At 52.2% G+C, this 15,193-nt stretch overlaps 1 protein-coding gene across 1 annotated transcript in view; it reads right to left on the reverse strand.

Annotated features, from left to right (window-relative positions):
- The window catches only part of LOC102451664 (IgGFc-binding protein-like), a 113,108-nt gene that overhangs the window by 60,645 nt on the left and 37,270 nt on the right, over window positions 1-15,193 (reverse strand). Inside the window, exons 45-66 of the mRNA XM_089780988.1 lie at window positions 15,033-15,083; window positions 13,844-14,091; window positions 13,327-13,504; window positions 12,852-12,960; window positions 12,208-12,299; window positions 11,329-11,505; window positions 10,755-10,957; window positions 10,129-10,273; window positions 9,184-9,303; window positions 8,839-9,101; window positions 8,116-8,200; window positions 7,919-7,969; window positions 6,410-6,460; window positions 5,221-5,468; window positions 4,704-4,881; window positions 4,229-4,337; window positions 3,585-3,676; window positions 2,706-2,882; window positions 2,134-2,336; window positions 1,508-1,652; window positions 563-682; window positions 218-480 (exon numbers count right to left, since the gene is read on the reverse strand). Coding sequence (XP_089637114.1) covers window positions 218-480; window positions 563-682; window positions 1,508-1,652; window positions 2,134-2,336; window positions 2,706-2,882; window positions 3,585-3,676; window positions 4,229-4,337; window positions 4,704-4,881; window positions 5,221-5,468; window positions 6,410-6,460; window positions 7,919-7,969; window positions 8,116-8,200; window positions 8,839-9,101; window positions 9,184-9,303; window positions 10,129-10,273; window positions 10,755-10,957; window positions 11,329-11,505; window positions 12,208-12,299; window positions 12,852-12,960; window positions 13,327-13,504; window positions 13,844-14,091; window positions 15,033-15,083 — 3,308 coding nt within the window. The remainder of the gene's footprint in view (window positions 1-217; window positions 481-562; window positions 683-1,507; window positions 1,653-2,133; window positions 2,337-2,705; window positions 2,883-3,584; window positions 3,677-4,228; window positions 4,338-4,703; window positions 4,882-5,220; window positions 5,469-6,409; window positions 6,461-7,918; window positions 7,970-8,115; window positions 8,201-8,838; window positions 9,102-9,183; window positions 9,304-10,128; window positions 10,274-10,754; window positions 10,958-11,328; window positions 11,506-12,207; window positions 12,300-12,851; window positions 12,961-13,326; window positions 13,505-13,843; window positions 14,092-15,032; window positions 15,084-15,193) is intronic.

Genomic DNA, 15,193 nt, shown 5'->3' on the forward strand with positions numbered 1-15,193 from the left:
TTTGGGGTTCCACTGGGCTGTGGGTTCCCTGCCAGTGTTACCTCAAGGTCTATCAACTTTTGCGCTCCCCAAAGAGATGCAACACACATAAACATGCATCACAAGTTCCCAGTGTCACTTCATGGCCAACACGTCTCTCTGACTTGGACACAACGACCTTTCTTCCCCCGTAATCGCAAAGGTACCACCAAGCCGGTTTCTTTGGTTGCATCATCACCTGAAATCCGCCCGAAATGTGCAAATCCACTGCTGCTTCAAGCCAGCTGTCTCCCTTGCTTCCAGTCGTTAGCCACAGCAGAAGAGGTTTGCCATCCGCTTCCTGAAGCAGATACACCTTCAGCGCCCCATCGTCTGCGACTCCTGCTATGTGGTATCGGAATCGGAAACACGCAGCCTGCCTGGCCGTGCAGTGGGGGCTTATTAGCTGTCCTTTCTCCTCTGGGCGCGCGTAGCGGCTGTCGGTGGAGATGTAATAGCCACCTGTGAACAAAAGGGCAGCAGTCAGACCATGGGCACCTTCTCCTCAAGAAGCCTCAGTTACCGTGTATGACGAAATACTTGCCATGTGATATGTTGCCGTACGGAGGTGCCACGGAGATGCGTCTCCAGTCAAAGTCATCGGACGTGGACTGTGTCCATTCACAGAAGTGATCATCGAATGAGCAATTGAAGCGACAGCCCTCTGAAAAGAAGAGTCATGATTCATTGTGTTATTGGAAGAGAAACGTGTAATCGGGCTTATTCACCGCTCAGTCAACGGAGATCCACGTTCAAAAGAATATTTACAATTTATTGTCAAATCCCTTCAAAACACCAGATTCTGCACCAAGGACCAAATCCATTCTGACTTAGGTTAGTGCATCTCCCAATACAACTTATAGCTAAAGTTGGAAAGAAATGATTATTCTTAGGAAACTTACGGTGATCGTATGGTCTAAATACTTCCTAAGTGCCTTCAATCTGTAACAGTCAAGTATGCCTACCACCAATGTAAGTGAGACGGACCCATGAGAAAGTGTACACATTTCATGTTGAGTGCAATGTTGATGAAGCAATGGCATGTATTGTTTTTATTAACAATTGAGGATGGATGTTAAGGCTGGCCTTGGTGTATTTTTCACAGTCTTTAAGACAATGTAAAGGTGGAGTCATTTGCAAGAGCAATTTTGACTTCAAATTTGTTCCCCTCCCTCGGTATTATCCTAAATCGACACTTTTGTGTTCAATGTTTTCATTTGCGGGAATGGGCGTTTTGGGGGTTGATTCTCCATTCCCCACTCAAGTAAAACGCGAGTGATTCTACGCCAGCTCCACTTCCTCTGCGGCTGAAATCTTGAGGATTGCGAGACAGGGGATTAGTCATTGAGTGTCTCTGCACTGGCAAGCATCAGCAGTCAGCTCCTTCCTGGGCCATCACGGATGGGTCAGGTATCCAGAGAAACCCTTCTGGGCAAGAACGGGCTAATGACTGAGCTCACACGTGGAAGCGTTTGCAGGGGGGACTCACCAGAGGGGTAACAACCCAACACCCCGTCCTGCACTCGGCATTCCTCCAGCGCCCCACACTCCCAAGCGGTGCAGGTGATGCTGTTGTTGCCGTGACAGGAGCAGCGCTCCTTGCAGGTGTCACGGGGGAACCAGCTTTCGTTCAGCTGTTAGAGAAAGGAGAGGCTCTTGAATATGAAATAGTATAATGTCTCCGGAGGAGTGTCTCCATAGGGCACAATGAAAGGAGTGTGGCATGGATCAATGCCTGTAATAAGCTCCAGACCACCGGCTGCCTCCCCAGTGAAACCGTGTGACCCCAAAAAAGGTGTGCCGCACTCGGACTCAAGAGACCTGATTTCTGTTCGCAACGGTGGCCTGCTGGCAAGCTTATGCAATCATGCGATTGCTCCGTGCCTCAGTTTCCCCCTCTTTAAAAAGGGAATGAAAACACTGATGCCTTTTGGCACGTACGTACTTGGGGATCTCCCCGTGAGACGAGCTAGGCATGGTTACTATTGAAATGAACAATGACATCCACACAACCCACTGGCCTGAGCCCATGTGAGGAGAGACGCTGTCAATTCAATTTTTACCAGTTACGGAAACACTAAAAGAACCTGGGATTGTTGTCTCGGGGTAACTTGCCTGATGATAGTGGTTGTTTTCATCCACACAGCCGCATTGGCTCTCCAGCACACAGGTGTCTCCGCTCAGAGTGTAGCCTTCCTTACAGAAACAGCCTTCCACGGGCAAGGAGCTGCAAGGGCTAAATGCAGAGGGAGTCACGCAGCTGGAAGGACACCTGCTCCCACAGCTCTTGTACTGGCTTCCTTCGGCACAGGAGATTGCTACAAGTGAGGAGAAAACTGCAGATTACTAACAGGAAACTCCCAACGCCATTCTCTTCACACCGCCCCTGTTTGTTCCAGAACAGCGTAGTGTGGCCAGAAAGCCGTTCACATGGGGAATGCTGCAGGCTGAGGCTTTTCTCCAGGAAAACCCTCTCTGCGGGGAATGACACAGCACCAAGCCCGGCAGGATCCAGTGAAGAACTGGACCAGACAGAGGAGCGGAGGATGGAGAGACGACCCGCAAAGCATTACGGGACTGGAAAGTCCAGGCCATCAGAAGAGGCAGAAAGGTCTATTTCTGAAGGAAGTCTTGCATTACAAAGGGCTGAATCTCAGAAGGGAATAGCTATCGATTACAGCACTCACGGCACAGAGTACTATTTCTCCATTCTCTGCAGACCCCGGCATTTGTGCACGACTCCGCATAAGCCTGCAGCCCGTGGCATAAGGACGCTGTCTTGTCATCAGTGTAACACCAGTCGTACACACAGTTTTCCAGGAATTGGTCTGGAGCTACGTGGGCGTGACAGTCCTTGAAGATGCCTGGGTAAGTGGAGAAAGATACAGTCTCAGACAGGCAAGAGGGAAGCAATCAGCTGAGCTCCACCTCTACCCTGGCAATCACTCTCCTGGCAAGGAGTCTCTGCTCCCTGGCAGGGGTAGGTTGACCAGGTCTCTTTAATGAACCCAAACCAAACCTGGAGCTGAATACACCCAAATGCTGATGAGACTTGGCTTTGCTTGGCTTGGGACCGCCCCTTCTCGGCCAGGGGATTGCAATGTAGCTCAAAGTGGACACGCTTCTAGCTAGACAGCGAGCTGTGGGCTGGGAGGTAAGGTACGCTGGTACCGGAGACACACCGCCCATTCCCTGTCTGGAGGAGGGAATGCCTCACGCACTTCGATACCCCGGTCATAAAGGCCATTGGGGCCACTGCGCTATGTGAATGCGAGGCAATGGGAGGTCTGGGCAGGCAAGGGCTGCAGAACTCGGCTCTCGAAAAGCAAGTCCCAAAAAATCCGCGCAACCTTGTGCCGTGTGAATGCACAATCCGGTCTGAGCACGGAAGCCTCCCCAACTCGGGGGACTTCTAGTGTGGCGTTCAGTATTGGGGGCTGTGCCCGTTCCAATGGGAGCTCATAGCAATGGGCTCCAGGGGGTAAGGTCCAGATGCAGGCAAGTGCACCATGAAGTATGGAGTGATTTCAATCCGTTTGCCCCTGGCTCAGCCACGGCCACACTACCTGTGGGGTCGGTGATCATGCCGCAGGCCGTGTTCTTCCTCGCTTCACTCTCCAGCTCAGGGTCACAGATCCCGGATTCGTCAGGGGAGCACCTGCCAAGGGAAAGACACTCTTCTATGGACGTTCCTTTATCTCCCAGGCCAGATGTGCAAAGGATGGCACCATCCCTGCAGTGCAGGCCTGACTCGGTCACAGCCACGGAGCAGAGTCGGGCTCAGGGAAAGGCTGAGAGCTCTGCTCCCCACTCCAACACTGCAGCAAGGGCTCCGTTCCCGCTCGGGGGAATTGGGCTGCTCCGCCACTCACCAGTGGAATTGGGAGTGCGACAAGCCTGCGCAGGAAGCAGTGGCTCTTTCTGTCCCCTGAGTGGGACAGCGGGTCACGCCCAGCCACCCAGCAGCTCTTCCTGCACTGGAGGACAGGCGACCCAAGGAGGCAGGCTGTAGGAGGCCTGCTACTCGCTCGCTGCCTGCGGTCAATGGTGGGGGGAGTTCCAGGGTGCACTGGAGAGGGTGGGAGTTGTGCTCAGCCTAGTAGGGTACTGAGGGGATCGGTCATGGATGGCACCCTGTGGCAGGGCATGCAGCCTGCTTTCCTAGATCTTCCCGAGCAGAGACCCCGGATTTGCTTCCGTCTGTACGTACACGGTGTTGTTCTCTACCGCTAGCCAGCTCTCGCCCAGCTCTGTGGAATCTGCCGCAATGCTGCCGTTCGGCTTTCTGTTGTCGTCCTTTGGATCGCCATTGTAATTACCTGTCACGAGAGAAAGTTCGTTGGGTGTGTGAAGGGCTTAGTGCGTGGCTGTCAAACCCATCGGTCTCAAAGAGTTGGCATTTGTGTGTACCAGTACCTTCCCCGGGAAGGAGTAGGTATTGTTCACCTATGGGTATGTCTATACCATGGGTTCCCAAACTGGAGGGCATGAAGAAATTCCGGGGGGCAGCGTGAGGCAATACAGCCCCTGCCCCCATCAAGTTTTCTTGTCCCGGTCAGTTCCTTTTTTTTTGCTCAACAACTTTTGCTGTTCGTCAGGAGGGGGCGTGCGGGATTTTCAAAAATCAAAAAGGAGGCGTGATGCCGAAAAGTCTGGGAACCTCTGCTCAACACAGGGATACTCACCACACAGGCCACAGAGCTGGCCCCGGTAGTCACAGGGCACTGACACCTCCGCATAGTGATTGCCGTCGAATCTGACCCAGAGTCCGAAATCGGTTTCCAAGAGCACGTAGCCCCCGCTGACCTGGATCTTGATCTTGTTTTCAATTTCCACAGGCAGGTTCCTTCTGGTGCCGTTCACCTGCACAACACGTTAGGAAAATGTAGTCACCAGGAGTAACCACCGATTCCCAGTGAGTAGCCCGTGAATAGGCTGTTCAGGGACTTCACTGGACGTAGCGATCTCATTCACCCTGGGAATGGGAAGCAAATATGGCAGAAAATTGACAGAAAGCAAAATTCAACTACCAGTCCTGAGCGTTCTCAGCGCAAACCTAATTCCAAGAAGCGCACACAGCCAGTGAGAAAAGAGAAACCCACCAGGTGACCTGCCAGTGCAATCCAATGTCTCAGTTTTCACAAGTCTCAGTTAGGAATGTCAGATGATTGGAATATTGCTGTTAAATCACCTTTCACTTACATTCACTTTCCTGTTCTGCAGCAAGGAAATCTGAGTTCCATAGACGTCCACGTTCACGGACTTTACATAGGACACTTTGGTATTGGAGCCCCTGTGCTCATTGGTGGTGGAGACGTCGAAAGGTGGGAGCCCCCCGGAGGCGTTGCAGACTTTGGAGAGGGTGTAGGTGCAGTTTCCCATGAAATGGTGAACTCTGCCGTCAAAGGTGTTGTAATGTGGGTCCCCTGAGGCACTGCAGGTGCCGCGGCCTTAGGAGGAAGAAAGGTGGATTAGTCCCAGCAAATCCCCGTCACACGCTGTTACTTTTTGCTCCAGCGAGCACATGGTGTTGGTGTGCACTTCCAGCTCATGCCAGGGGAGTCGGCCTTTTGAGAAGCAGGTAGAGGTCATGTCGTGTTTATTTCTATTGTTGCAGATCTCCAGAGGAAGCTCCCCTGAATATCGACCCATTTTGCCACTTGAGAAGCTAAGTGATGAGCACAAGGCTCCACTGCTAGTCAGTGGCCTCTTGACGTACAGTAGCAAAATGGTGAAAGCATCCTGCTCTCGCCATAAGTGGCCCCTTCCTTTTACAACCAATCCAGTTGTGATTCTAATCCTGTAACTGCTCGTGTTGCTGTGCCACACTCGGCTATCTGATCTCTGAACACAAAGGAAATACCAATAGTAGGGAGGTGATGTGAAATCCCGTGGAAATACATCATGGAGTTTACAAATGATATTACCCAGCAAGTTGAAATCGGAACCAAAGAATCCTTTTTGAAAGCAGCACTCTTGGTCCAGGGGGAATCCCCTAGGTCAGTGAAACAGTGTGCCTGAAGCCAGTGTGGCAAAGCCAGACAGTACTAAGTTTACTGAAGCCTATGACAGGTGGGTAAATGCTGCTGAATTTCCTCTGTCTGGTCTGATCCCTGGCAGCAGGCTAGCCTCAGGTTGTCCTCCTGCGAGATTCAGATATCAGACAAACCTGGACTGGTTGCACCCGGTGAGTCACTTTATCATTTGCAAGGTGGAAGGGATTCGGGTAGAAGCAGTGAATAACATGAGCTGAGGGATTGGTCTGCATTACAGTTAATGCTGAGATTTCAAAGTATTCAACAAATCCAATCCTATTCTGCACTCAGGTACCAATCTCAGCCCGCACGAGAATGGGAAGGACACTGTTCCAGTATGGAGGAATCCACCTTACCTGTCTGACAAGGTACTTCTGAAGTTGGACTTCCTGTGGTCGGGGATTCTCCTGGTGAAATATATCAAGAAATTACCGTTAAGACATTGGCCATTCTGTTCTATGAAGAATGTTCTATGGCCTGTGTGCAAACAGCAGTAGCTCATACAAGGGCGGCCCTAGACTAGCTGCCAGCAACTGGCGCCCTAGGCAAATCATGTAATCGGCGCCCCAACCTCCAAACCCCTCAACGAAACTGCGCCACCATTTGGCGCCCCATTAAACTGGGCGCCCTAGTCAACCGCTTCGTTCACCTATCTGGACGGTGTGATGGGGCGGAGGCGCCCCGCACTCCAGTCCCACCGGCGGCTGCTTATCTGGCGGCTCTCGGGGCAGGGGGCAGGGTGGCGGCATCGGGCGCACCGTGTGACACAGGCCGAGCGGTGCAGGGGCCGGCCTACTGGCTGTGTGGCAGCTGTTCCCGGGCGGCTGCCCCGGCAGCATGCCCACGTACCGCCTGGAGGCCGGGCGCCAGCATGGGGGGAGTAACGTCGGACCACGGCCCCACCAACGGACCGGAAGCGGGGCACGCCGGAAGGGGCGGGATCCCACGGTCAGGGAGTCTGCGCGGGGATTTAAACCCTGGGAGATGCCGCAGACAGGAGAGGTCCGAGGAAGCGGCCTCTCGCCAAGGCCCAGCAGCGGATGGAACCCAAGGCGACGAGGTGAGCCCGGAGGCAAGGGGATATCTGACCGCGGAGAGAGGAAGTAGCCCAGGGCGGGCAAAGGGAGCCTGTGGGTTGGCGAGTTACGGCTGATGCCCCACCAGCAAGACCGGACACAGAAGCATCCGTGTTCTTAGGGCCCTGAGCTGGGGGTCTGTGAGAGGGGGCGGGCCCGGACCTCCGTCTCCCCGCGGCCTGTGCGAGACCAGTCCCTGCTTAGGGGTCAGCAAAATCCCAGGCAAGTGAGGGCCCGGAGAGTCTTGGACAAAACAGACTCAAATGCCGAAGGGTGCTCAAAAGGGTAAAGGAAACATGGGGAAAGGGAAGTGGTACCAGGTGAAAACGGGGCGCACGGCCCAACTCGTTTACAGATGGGCTGCCCCTGAGCTCATACAACTCCTTACAACACACAGGCTGCATGTGCCCTCAGCATACAAGCGCTCTTGTGTGACCAAAGAGGGGGATTTCCCCTCAGCCCCAGTCTCCGTGCAAACTAACGTGTGGTACTTGCGACTGCAGGGGTTCTCGTTGTGTGGAACGGAGTGGTTTCTGAAACAGGGCTTGTTCCTGGCACTGTTGTGGAATCTAACACGAGATGATCCCAGAATTGGTCATTGTGAACCAGGAACCCCCAGCGTGAGGGTCAGTAACATACACAGGGGAACTGCGACCTACACTTCAAAATGAACCTTTCTGCATCCCAACTGCTGTGTTATTTGTAACCTCATGTGAAACCAGCCGTCAATTCCACAGCCCACCAGGAAAGGTCAAGGAGACTGAGAAAGCTCTGAGGGAAACACGTTACCTGTTGGACTGGTGCCTACGGTAGTGGGACTTGAAGTGGTTGAGGGTTCTCCTGGGAAAAGATAAGACGACATTAAGGTTGAGAAGTTTCTCATTCTGGTCTATGGAAAGAATAACCCTTGGGGAGGTTTTAATTAATGTGCAAATGATCATGTGTGAGAAGTGTGATTCCAGAAACACAAAGCAAGTGACAAATACCCAAACAGCAACCAGGATCCAGGAACACGTCATCCACAGAGACCCGCGTTCGGTTGTCCGTGCCAGTCACACCTTCCAACACAACCTGCAGGAGGAGTCAAACGACAGTTTGTTATGCATCTGATATAGAATTGCACCACAGGCGTTAATGAGTAGCAGTGACCTGGATGTTAGACTGATGAGGACACGTGTTCTTTCCTGTTCTGGGCAGGACGATGGTAACTTGATCACAATACACCTACCATGCTGAATTTTGTAAAAGTTTCACTTGTGTTCTGTGGCATTGTGACGGGAGCCCAGACCCCATTCAGTGACTGGGGCTGAAAGACTTAATACTCTTTGTCTGAGGGCCTAAACACCCACCCACAGCTGTCTGTCAGAGAATCAGTGCTTTGGGGTATGAGGCTAACTTGGCTGCAGAACCCATGAAATGCTGAATTAAAAGAGTTCCATGAGGAAGGGCAGAGACATTTTTCTTTAATCTCGATCCCTAAGCTCATGTTATGTTTGGGGTTCCACTGGGCTGTGGGTTCCCTGCCAGTGTTACCTCAAGGTCTATCAACTTTTGCGCTCCCCAAAGAGATGCAACACACATAAACATGCATCACAAGTTCCCAGTGTCACTTCATGGCCAGCACGTCTCTCTGACTTGGACACAACGACCTTTCTTCCCCCGTAATCGCAAAGGTACCACCAAGCCGGTTTCTTTGGTTGCATCATCACCTGAAATCCGCCCGAAATGTGCAAATCCACTGCTGCTTCAAGCCAGCTGTCTCCCTTGCTTCCAGTCGTTAGCCACAGCAGAAGAGGTTTGCCATCCGCTTCCTGAAGCAGATACACCTTCAGCGCCCCATCGTCTGCGACTCCTGCTATGTGGTATCGGAATCGGAAACACGCAGCCTGCCTGGCCGTGCAGTGGGGGCTTATTAGCTGTCCTTTCTCCTCTGGGCGCGCGTAGCGGCTGTCGGTGGAGATGTAATAGCCACCTGTGAACAAAAGGGCAGCAGTCAGACCATGGGCACCTTCTCCTCAAGAAGCCTCAGTTACCGTGTATGACGAAATACTTGCCATGTGATATGTTGCCGTACGGAGGTGCCACGGAGATGCGTCTCCAGTCAAAGTCATCGGACGTGGACTGTGTCCATTCACAGAAGTGATCATCGAATGAGCAATTGAAGCGACAGCCCTCTGAAAAGAAGAGTCATGATTCATTGTGTTATTGGAAGAGAAACGTGTAATCGGGCTTATTCATCGCTCAGTCAACGGAGATCCACGTTCAAAAGAATATTTACAATTTATTGTCAAATCCCTTCAAAACACCAGATTCTGCACCAAGGACCAAATCCATTCTGACTTAGGTTAGTGCATCTCCCAATACAACTTATAGCTAAAGTTGGAAAGAAATGATTATTCTTAGGAAACTTACGGTGATCGTATGGTCTAAATACTTCCTAAGTGCCTTCAATCTGTAACAGTCAAGTATGCCTACCACCAATGTAAGTGAGACGGACCCATGAGAAAGTGTACACATTTCATGTTGAGTGCAATGTTGATGAAGCAATGGCATGTATTGTTTTTATTAACAATTGAGGATGGATGTTAAGGCTGGCCTTGGTGTATTTTTCACAGTCTTTAAGACAATGTAAAGGTGGAGTCATTTGCAAGAGCAATTTTGACTTCAAATTTGTTCCCCTCCCTCGGTATTATCCTAAATCGACACTTTTGTGTTCAATGTTTTCATTTGCGGGAATGGGCGTTTTGGGGGTTGATTCTCCATTCCCCACTCAAGTAAAACGCGAGTGATTCTACGCCAGCTCCACTTCCTCTGCGGCTGAAATCTTGAGGATTGCGAGACAGGGGATTAGTCATTGAGTGTCTCTGCACTGGCAAGCATCAGCAGTCAGCTCCTTCCTGGGCCATCACGGATGGGTCAGGTATCCAGAGAAACCCTTCTGGGCAAGAACGGGCTAATGACTGAGCTCACACGTGGAAGCGTTTGCAGGGGGGACTCACCAGAGGGGTAACAACCCAACACCCCGTCCTGCACTCGGCATTCCTCCAGCGCCCCACACTCCCAAGCGGTGCAGGTGATGCTGTTGTTGCCGTGACAGGAGCAGCGCTCCTTGCAGGTGTCACGGGGGAACCAGCTTTCGTTCAGCTGTTAGAGAAAGGAGAGGCTCTTGAATATGAAATAGTATAATGTCTCCGGAGGAGTGTCTCCATAGGGCACAATGAAAGGAGTGTGGCATGGATCAATGCCTGTAATACTCTCCAGGCCACCGGCTGCCTCCCCAGTGAAACCGTGTGACCCCAAAAAAGGTGTGCCGCACTCGGACTCAAGAGACCTGATTTCTGTTCGCAACGGTGGCCTGCTGGCAAGCTTATGCAATCATGCGATTGCTCCGTGCCTCAGTTTCCCCCTCTTTAAAAAGGGAATGAAAACACTGATGCCTTTTGGCACGTACGTACTTGGGGATCTCCCCGTGAGACGAGCTAGGCATGGTTACTATTGAAATGAACAATGACATCCACACAACCCACTGGCCTGAGCCCATGTGAGGAGAGACGCTGTCAATTCAATTTTTACCAGTTACGGAAACACTAAAAGAACCTGGGATTGTTGTTTCGGGGTAACTTGCCTGATGATAGTGGTTGTTTTCATCCACACAGCCGCATTGGCTCTCCAGCACACAGGTGTCTCCGCTCAGAGTGTAGCCTTCCTTACAGAAACAGCCTTCCACGGGCAAGGAGCTGCAAGGGCTAAATGCAGAGGGAGTCACGCAGCTGGAAGGACACCTGCTCCCACAGCTCTTGTATTGGCTTCCTTCGGCACAGGAGATTGCTACAAGTGAGGAGAAAACTGCAGATTACTAACAGGAAACTCCCAACGCCATTCTCTTCACACCGCCCCTGTTTGTTCCAGAAGAGCGTAGTGTGGCCAGAAAGCCGTTCACATGGGGAATGCTGCAGGCTGAGGCTTTTCTCCAGGAAAACCCTCTGTGCGGGGAATGACACAGCACCAAGCCCGGCAGGATCCAGTGAAGAACTGGACCAGACAGAGGAGCGGAGGACGGAGAGATTTGACCCGCAAAGCATTACGGGACTGGAAAGTCCAGGCCATCAGAAGAGGCAGAAAGGTCTATTTCTGAAGGAAGTCTTGCATTACAAAGGGCTGAATCTCAGAAGGGAATAGCTATCGATTACAGCACTCACGGCACAGAGTACTATTTCTCCATTCTCTGCAGACCCCGGCATTTGTGCACGACTCCGCATAAGCCTGCAGCCCGTGGCATAAGGACGCTGTCTTGTCATCAGTGTAACACCAGTCGTACACACAGTTTTCCAGGAATTGGTCTGGAGCTACGTGGGCGTGACAGTCCTTGAAGATGCCTGGGTAAGTGGAGAAAGATACAGTCTCAGACAGGCAAGAGGGAATCAATCAGCTGAGCTCCACCTCTGCCCTGGCAAGCACTCTCCTGGCAAGGAGTCTCTGCTCCCTGGCAGGGGTAGGTTGACCAGGTCTCTTTAATGAACCCAAACCAAATCTGAAGCTGAATACACCCAAATGCTGATGAGACTTGGCTTTGCTTGGCTTGGGACCGCCCCTTCTCGGCTAGGGGATCGCAATGTAGCTCAAAGTGGACACGCTTCTAGCTAGACAGCGAGCTGTGGGCTGGGAGGTAAGGTACGCTGGTACCGGAGACACCCCGCCCATTCCCTGTCTGGAGGAGGGAATGCCTCACGCACTTCGATACCCCGGTCAGAAAGGCCATTGGGGCCACTGCGCTATGTGAATGCGAGGCAATGGGAGGTCTGGGCAGGCAAGGGCTGCAGAACTCGGCTCTCGAAAAGCAAGTCCCAAATAATCCGCACAACCTGGTGCCGTGTGAATGCACAATCCGGTCTGAGCACGGAAGCCTCCCCAACTCGGGGGACTTCTAGTGTGGCGTTCAGTATTGGGGGCTGTGCCCGTTCCAATGGGAGCTCATAGCAATGGGCTCCAGGGGGTAAGGTCCAGATGCAGGCAAGTGCACCATGAAGTATGGAGTGATTTCAATCCGTTTGCCCCTGGCTCAGCCACGGCCACACTACCTGTGGGGTCGGTGATCATGCCGCAGGCCGTGTTCTTCCTCGCTTCACTCTCCAGCTCAGGGTGACAGATCCCGGATTCGTCAGGGGAGCACCTGCCAAGGGAAAGACACTCTTCTATGGACGTTCCTTTATCTCCCAGGCCAGATGTGCAAAGGATGGCACCATCCCTGCAGTGCAGGCCTGACTCGGTCACAGCCACGGAGCAGAGTCGGGCTCAGGGAAAGGCTGAGAGCTCTGCTCCCCACTCCAACACTGCAGCAAGGGCTCCGTTCCCGCTCGGGGGAATTGGGCTGCTCCGCCACTCACCAGTGGAATTGGGAGTGCGACAAGCCTGCGCAGGAAGCAGTGGCTCTTTCTGTCCCCTGAGTGGGACAGCGGGTCACGCCCAGCCACCCAGCAGCTCTTCCTGCACTGGAGGACAGGCGACCCAAGGAGGCAGGCTGTAGGAGGCCTGCTACTCGCTCGCTGCCTGCGGTCAATGGTGGGGGGAGTTCCAGGGTGCACTGGAGAGGGTGGGAGTTGTGCTCAGCCTAGTAGGGTACTGAGGGGATCGGTCATGGATGGCACCCTGTGGCAGGGCATGCAGCCTGCTTTCCTAGATCTTCCCGAGCAGAGACCCCGGATTTGCTTCCGTCTGTACGTACACGGTGTTGTTCTCTACCGCTAGCCAGCTCTCGCCCAGCTCTGTGGAATCTGCCGCAATGCTGCCGTTCGGCTTTCTGTTGTCATCCTTTGGATCGCCATTGTAATTACCTGTCACGAGGGAAAGTTCGTTGGGTGTGTGAAGGGCTTAGTGCGTGGCTGTCAAACCCATCGGTCTCAAAGAGTTGGCATTTGTGTGTACCAGTACCTTCCCCGGGAAGGAGTAGGTATTGTTCACCTATGGGTATGTCTATACCATGGGTTCCCAAACTGGAGGGCATGAAGAAATTCCGGGGGGCAGCGTGAGGCAATACAGCCCCTGCCCCCATCAAGTTTTCTTGTCCCGGTCAGTTCCTTTTTTTTTGCTCAATAACTTTTGTTGTTCGTCCGGAGGGGGCGTGCGGGAATTTCAAAAATCAAAAAGGAGGCGTGATGCCGAAAAGTCTGGGAACCTCTGCTCAACACAGGGATACTCACCACACAGGCCACAGAGCTGGCCCCGGTAGTCACAGGGCACTGACACCTCCGCATAGTGATTGCCGTCGAATCTGACCCAGAGTCCGAAATCGGTTTCCAAGAGCACGTAGCCCCCGCTGACCTGGATCTTGATCTTGTTTTCAATCTCCACAGGCAGGTTCCTTCTGGTGCCGTTCACCTGCACAACACGTTAGGAAAATGTAGTCACCAGGAGTAACCACCGATTCCCAGTGAGTAGCCCGTGAATAGGCTGTTCAGGGACTTCACTGGACGTAGCGATCTCATTCACCCTGGGAATGGGAAGCAAATATGGCAGAAAATTGACAGAAAGCAAAATTCAACTACCAGTCCTGAGCGTTCTCAGCGCAAACCTAATTCCAAGAAGCGCACACAGCCAGTGAGAAAAGAGAAACCCACCAGGTGACCTGCCAGTGCAATCCAATGTCTCAGTTTTCACAAGTCTCAGTTAGGAATGTCAGATGATTGGAATATTGCTGTTAAATCACCTTTCACTTACATTCACTTTCCTGTTCTGCAGCAAGGAAATCTGAGTTCCATAGACGTCCACGTTCACGGACTTTACATAGGACACTTTGGTATTGGAGCCCCTGTGCTCATTGGTGGTGGAGACGTCGAAAGGTGGGAGCCCCCCGGAGGCGTTGCAGACTTTGGAGAGGGTGTAGGTGCAGTTTCCCATGAAATGGTGAACTCTGCCGTCAAAGGTGTTGTAATGTGGGTCCCCTGAGGCACTGCAGGTGCCGCGGCCTTAGGAGGAAGAAAGGTGGATTAGTCCCAGCAAATCCCCGTCACACGCTGTTACTTTTTGCTCCAGCGAGCACATGGTGTTGGTGTGCACTTCCAGCTCATGCCAGGGGAGTCGGCCTTTTGAGAAGCAGGTAGAGGTCATGTCATGTTTATTTCTATTGTTGCAGATCTCCAGAGGAAGCTCCCCTGAATATCGACCCATTTTGCCACTTGAGAAGCTAAGTGATGAGCACAAGGCTCCACTGCTAGTCAGTGGCCTCTTGACGTACAGTAGCAAAATGGTGAAAGCATCCTGCTCTCGCCATAAGTGGCCCCTTCCTTTTACAACCAATCCAGTTGTGATTCTAATCCTGTAACTGCTCGTGTTGCTGTGCCACACTCGGCTATCTGATCTCTGAACACAAAGGAAATACCAATAGTAGGGAGGTGATGTGAAATCCCGTGGAAATACATCATGGAGTTTACAAATGATATTACCCAGCAAGTTGAAATCGGAACCAAAGAATCCTTTTTGAAAGCAGCACTCTTGGTCCAGGGGGAATCCCCTAGGTCAGTGAAACAGTGTGCCTGAAGCCAGTGTGGCAAAGCCAGACAGTACTAAGTTTACTGAAGCCTATGACAGGTGGGTAAATGCTGCTGAATTTCCTCTGTCTGGTCTGATCCCTGGCAGCAGGCTAGCCTCAGGTTGTCCTCCTGCGAGATTCAGATATCAGACAAACCTGGACTGGTTGCACCCGGTGAGTCACTTTATCATTTGCAAGGTGGAAGGGATTCGGGTAGAAGCAGTGAATAACATGAGCTGAGGGATTGGTCTGCATTACAGTTAATGCTGAGATTTCAAAGTATTCAACAAATCCAATCCTATTCTGCACTCAGGTACCAATCTCAGCCCGCACGAGAATGGGAAGGACACTGTTCCAGTATGGAGGAATCCACCTTACCTGTCTGACAAGGTACTTCTGAAGTTGGACTTCCTGTGGTCGGGGATTCTCCTGGTGAAATATATCAAGAAATTACCGTTAAGACATTGGCCATTCTGTTCTATGAAGAATGTTCTATGGCCTGTGTGCAAACAGCAGTAGCTCATACAAGGGCGGCCCTA

This window comes from Pelodiscus sinensis, chromosome 10 (assembly GCF_052426305.1).
Source record: "Pelodiscus sinensis isolate ZL-2025 chromosome 10, ASM5242630v1, whole genome shotgun sequence".
Taxonomy (NCBI): Eukaryota; Metazoa; Chordata; order Testudines; family Trionychidae; genus Pelodiscus; species Pelodiscus sinensis.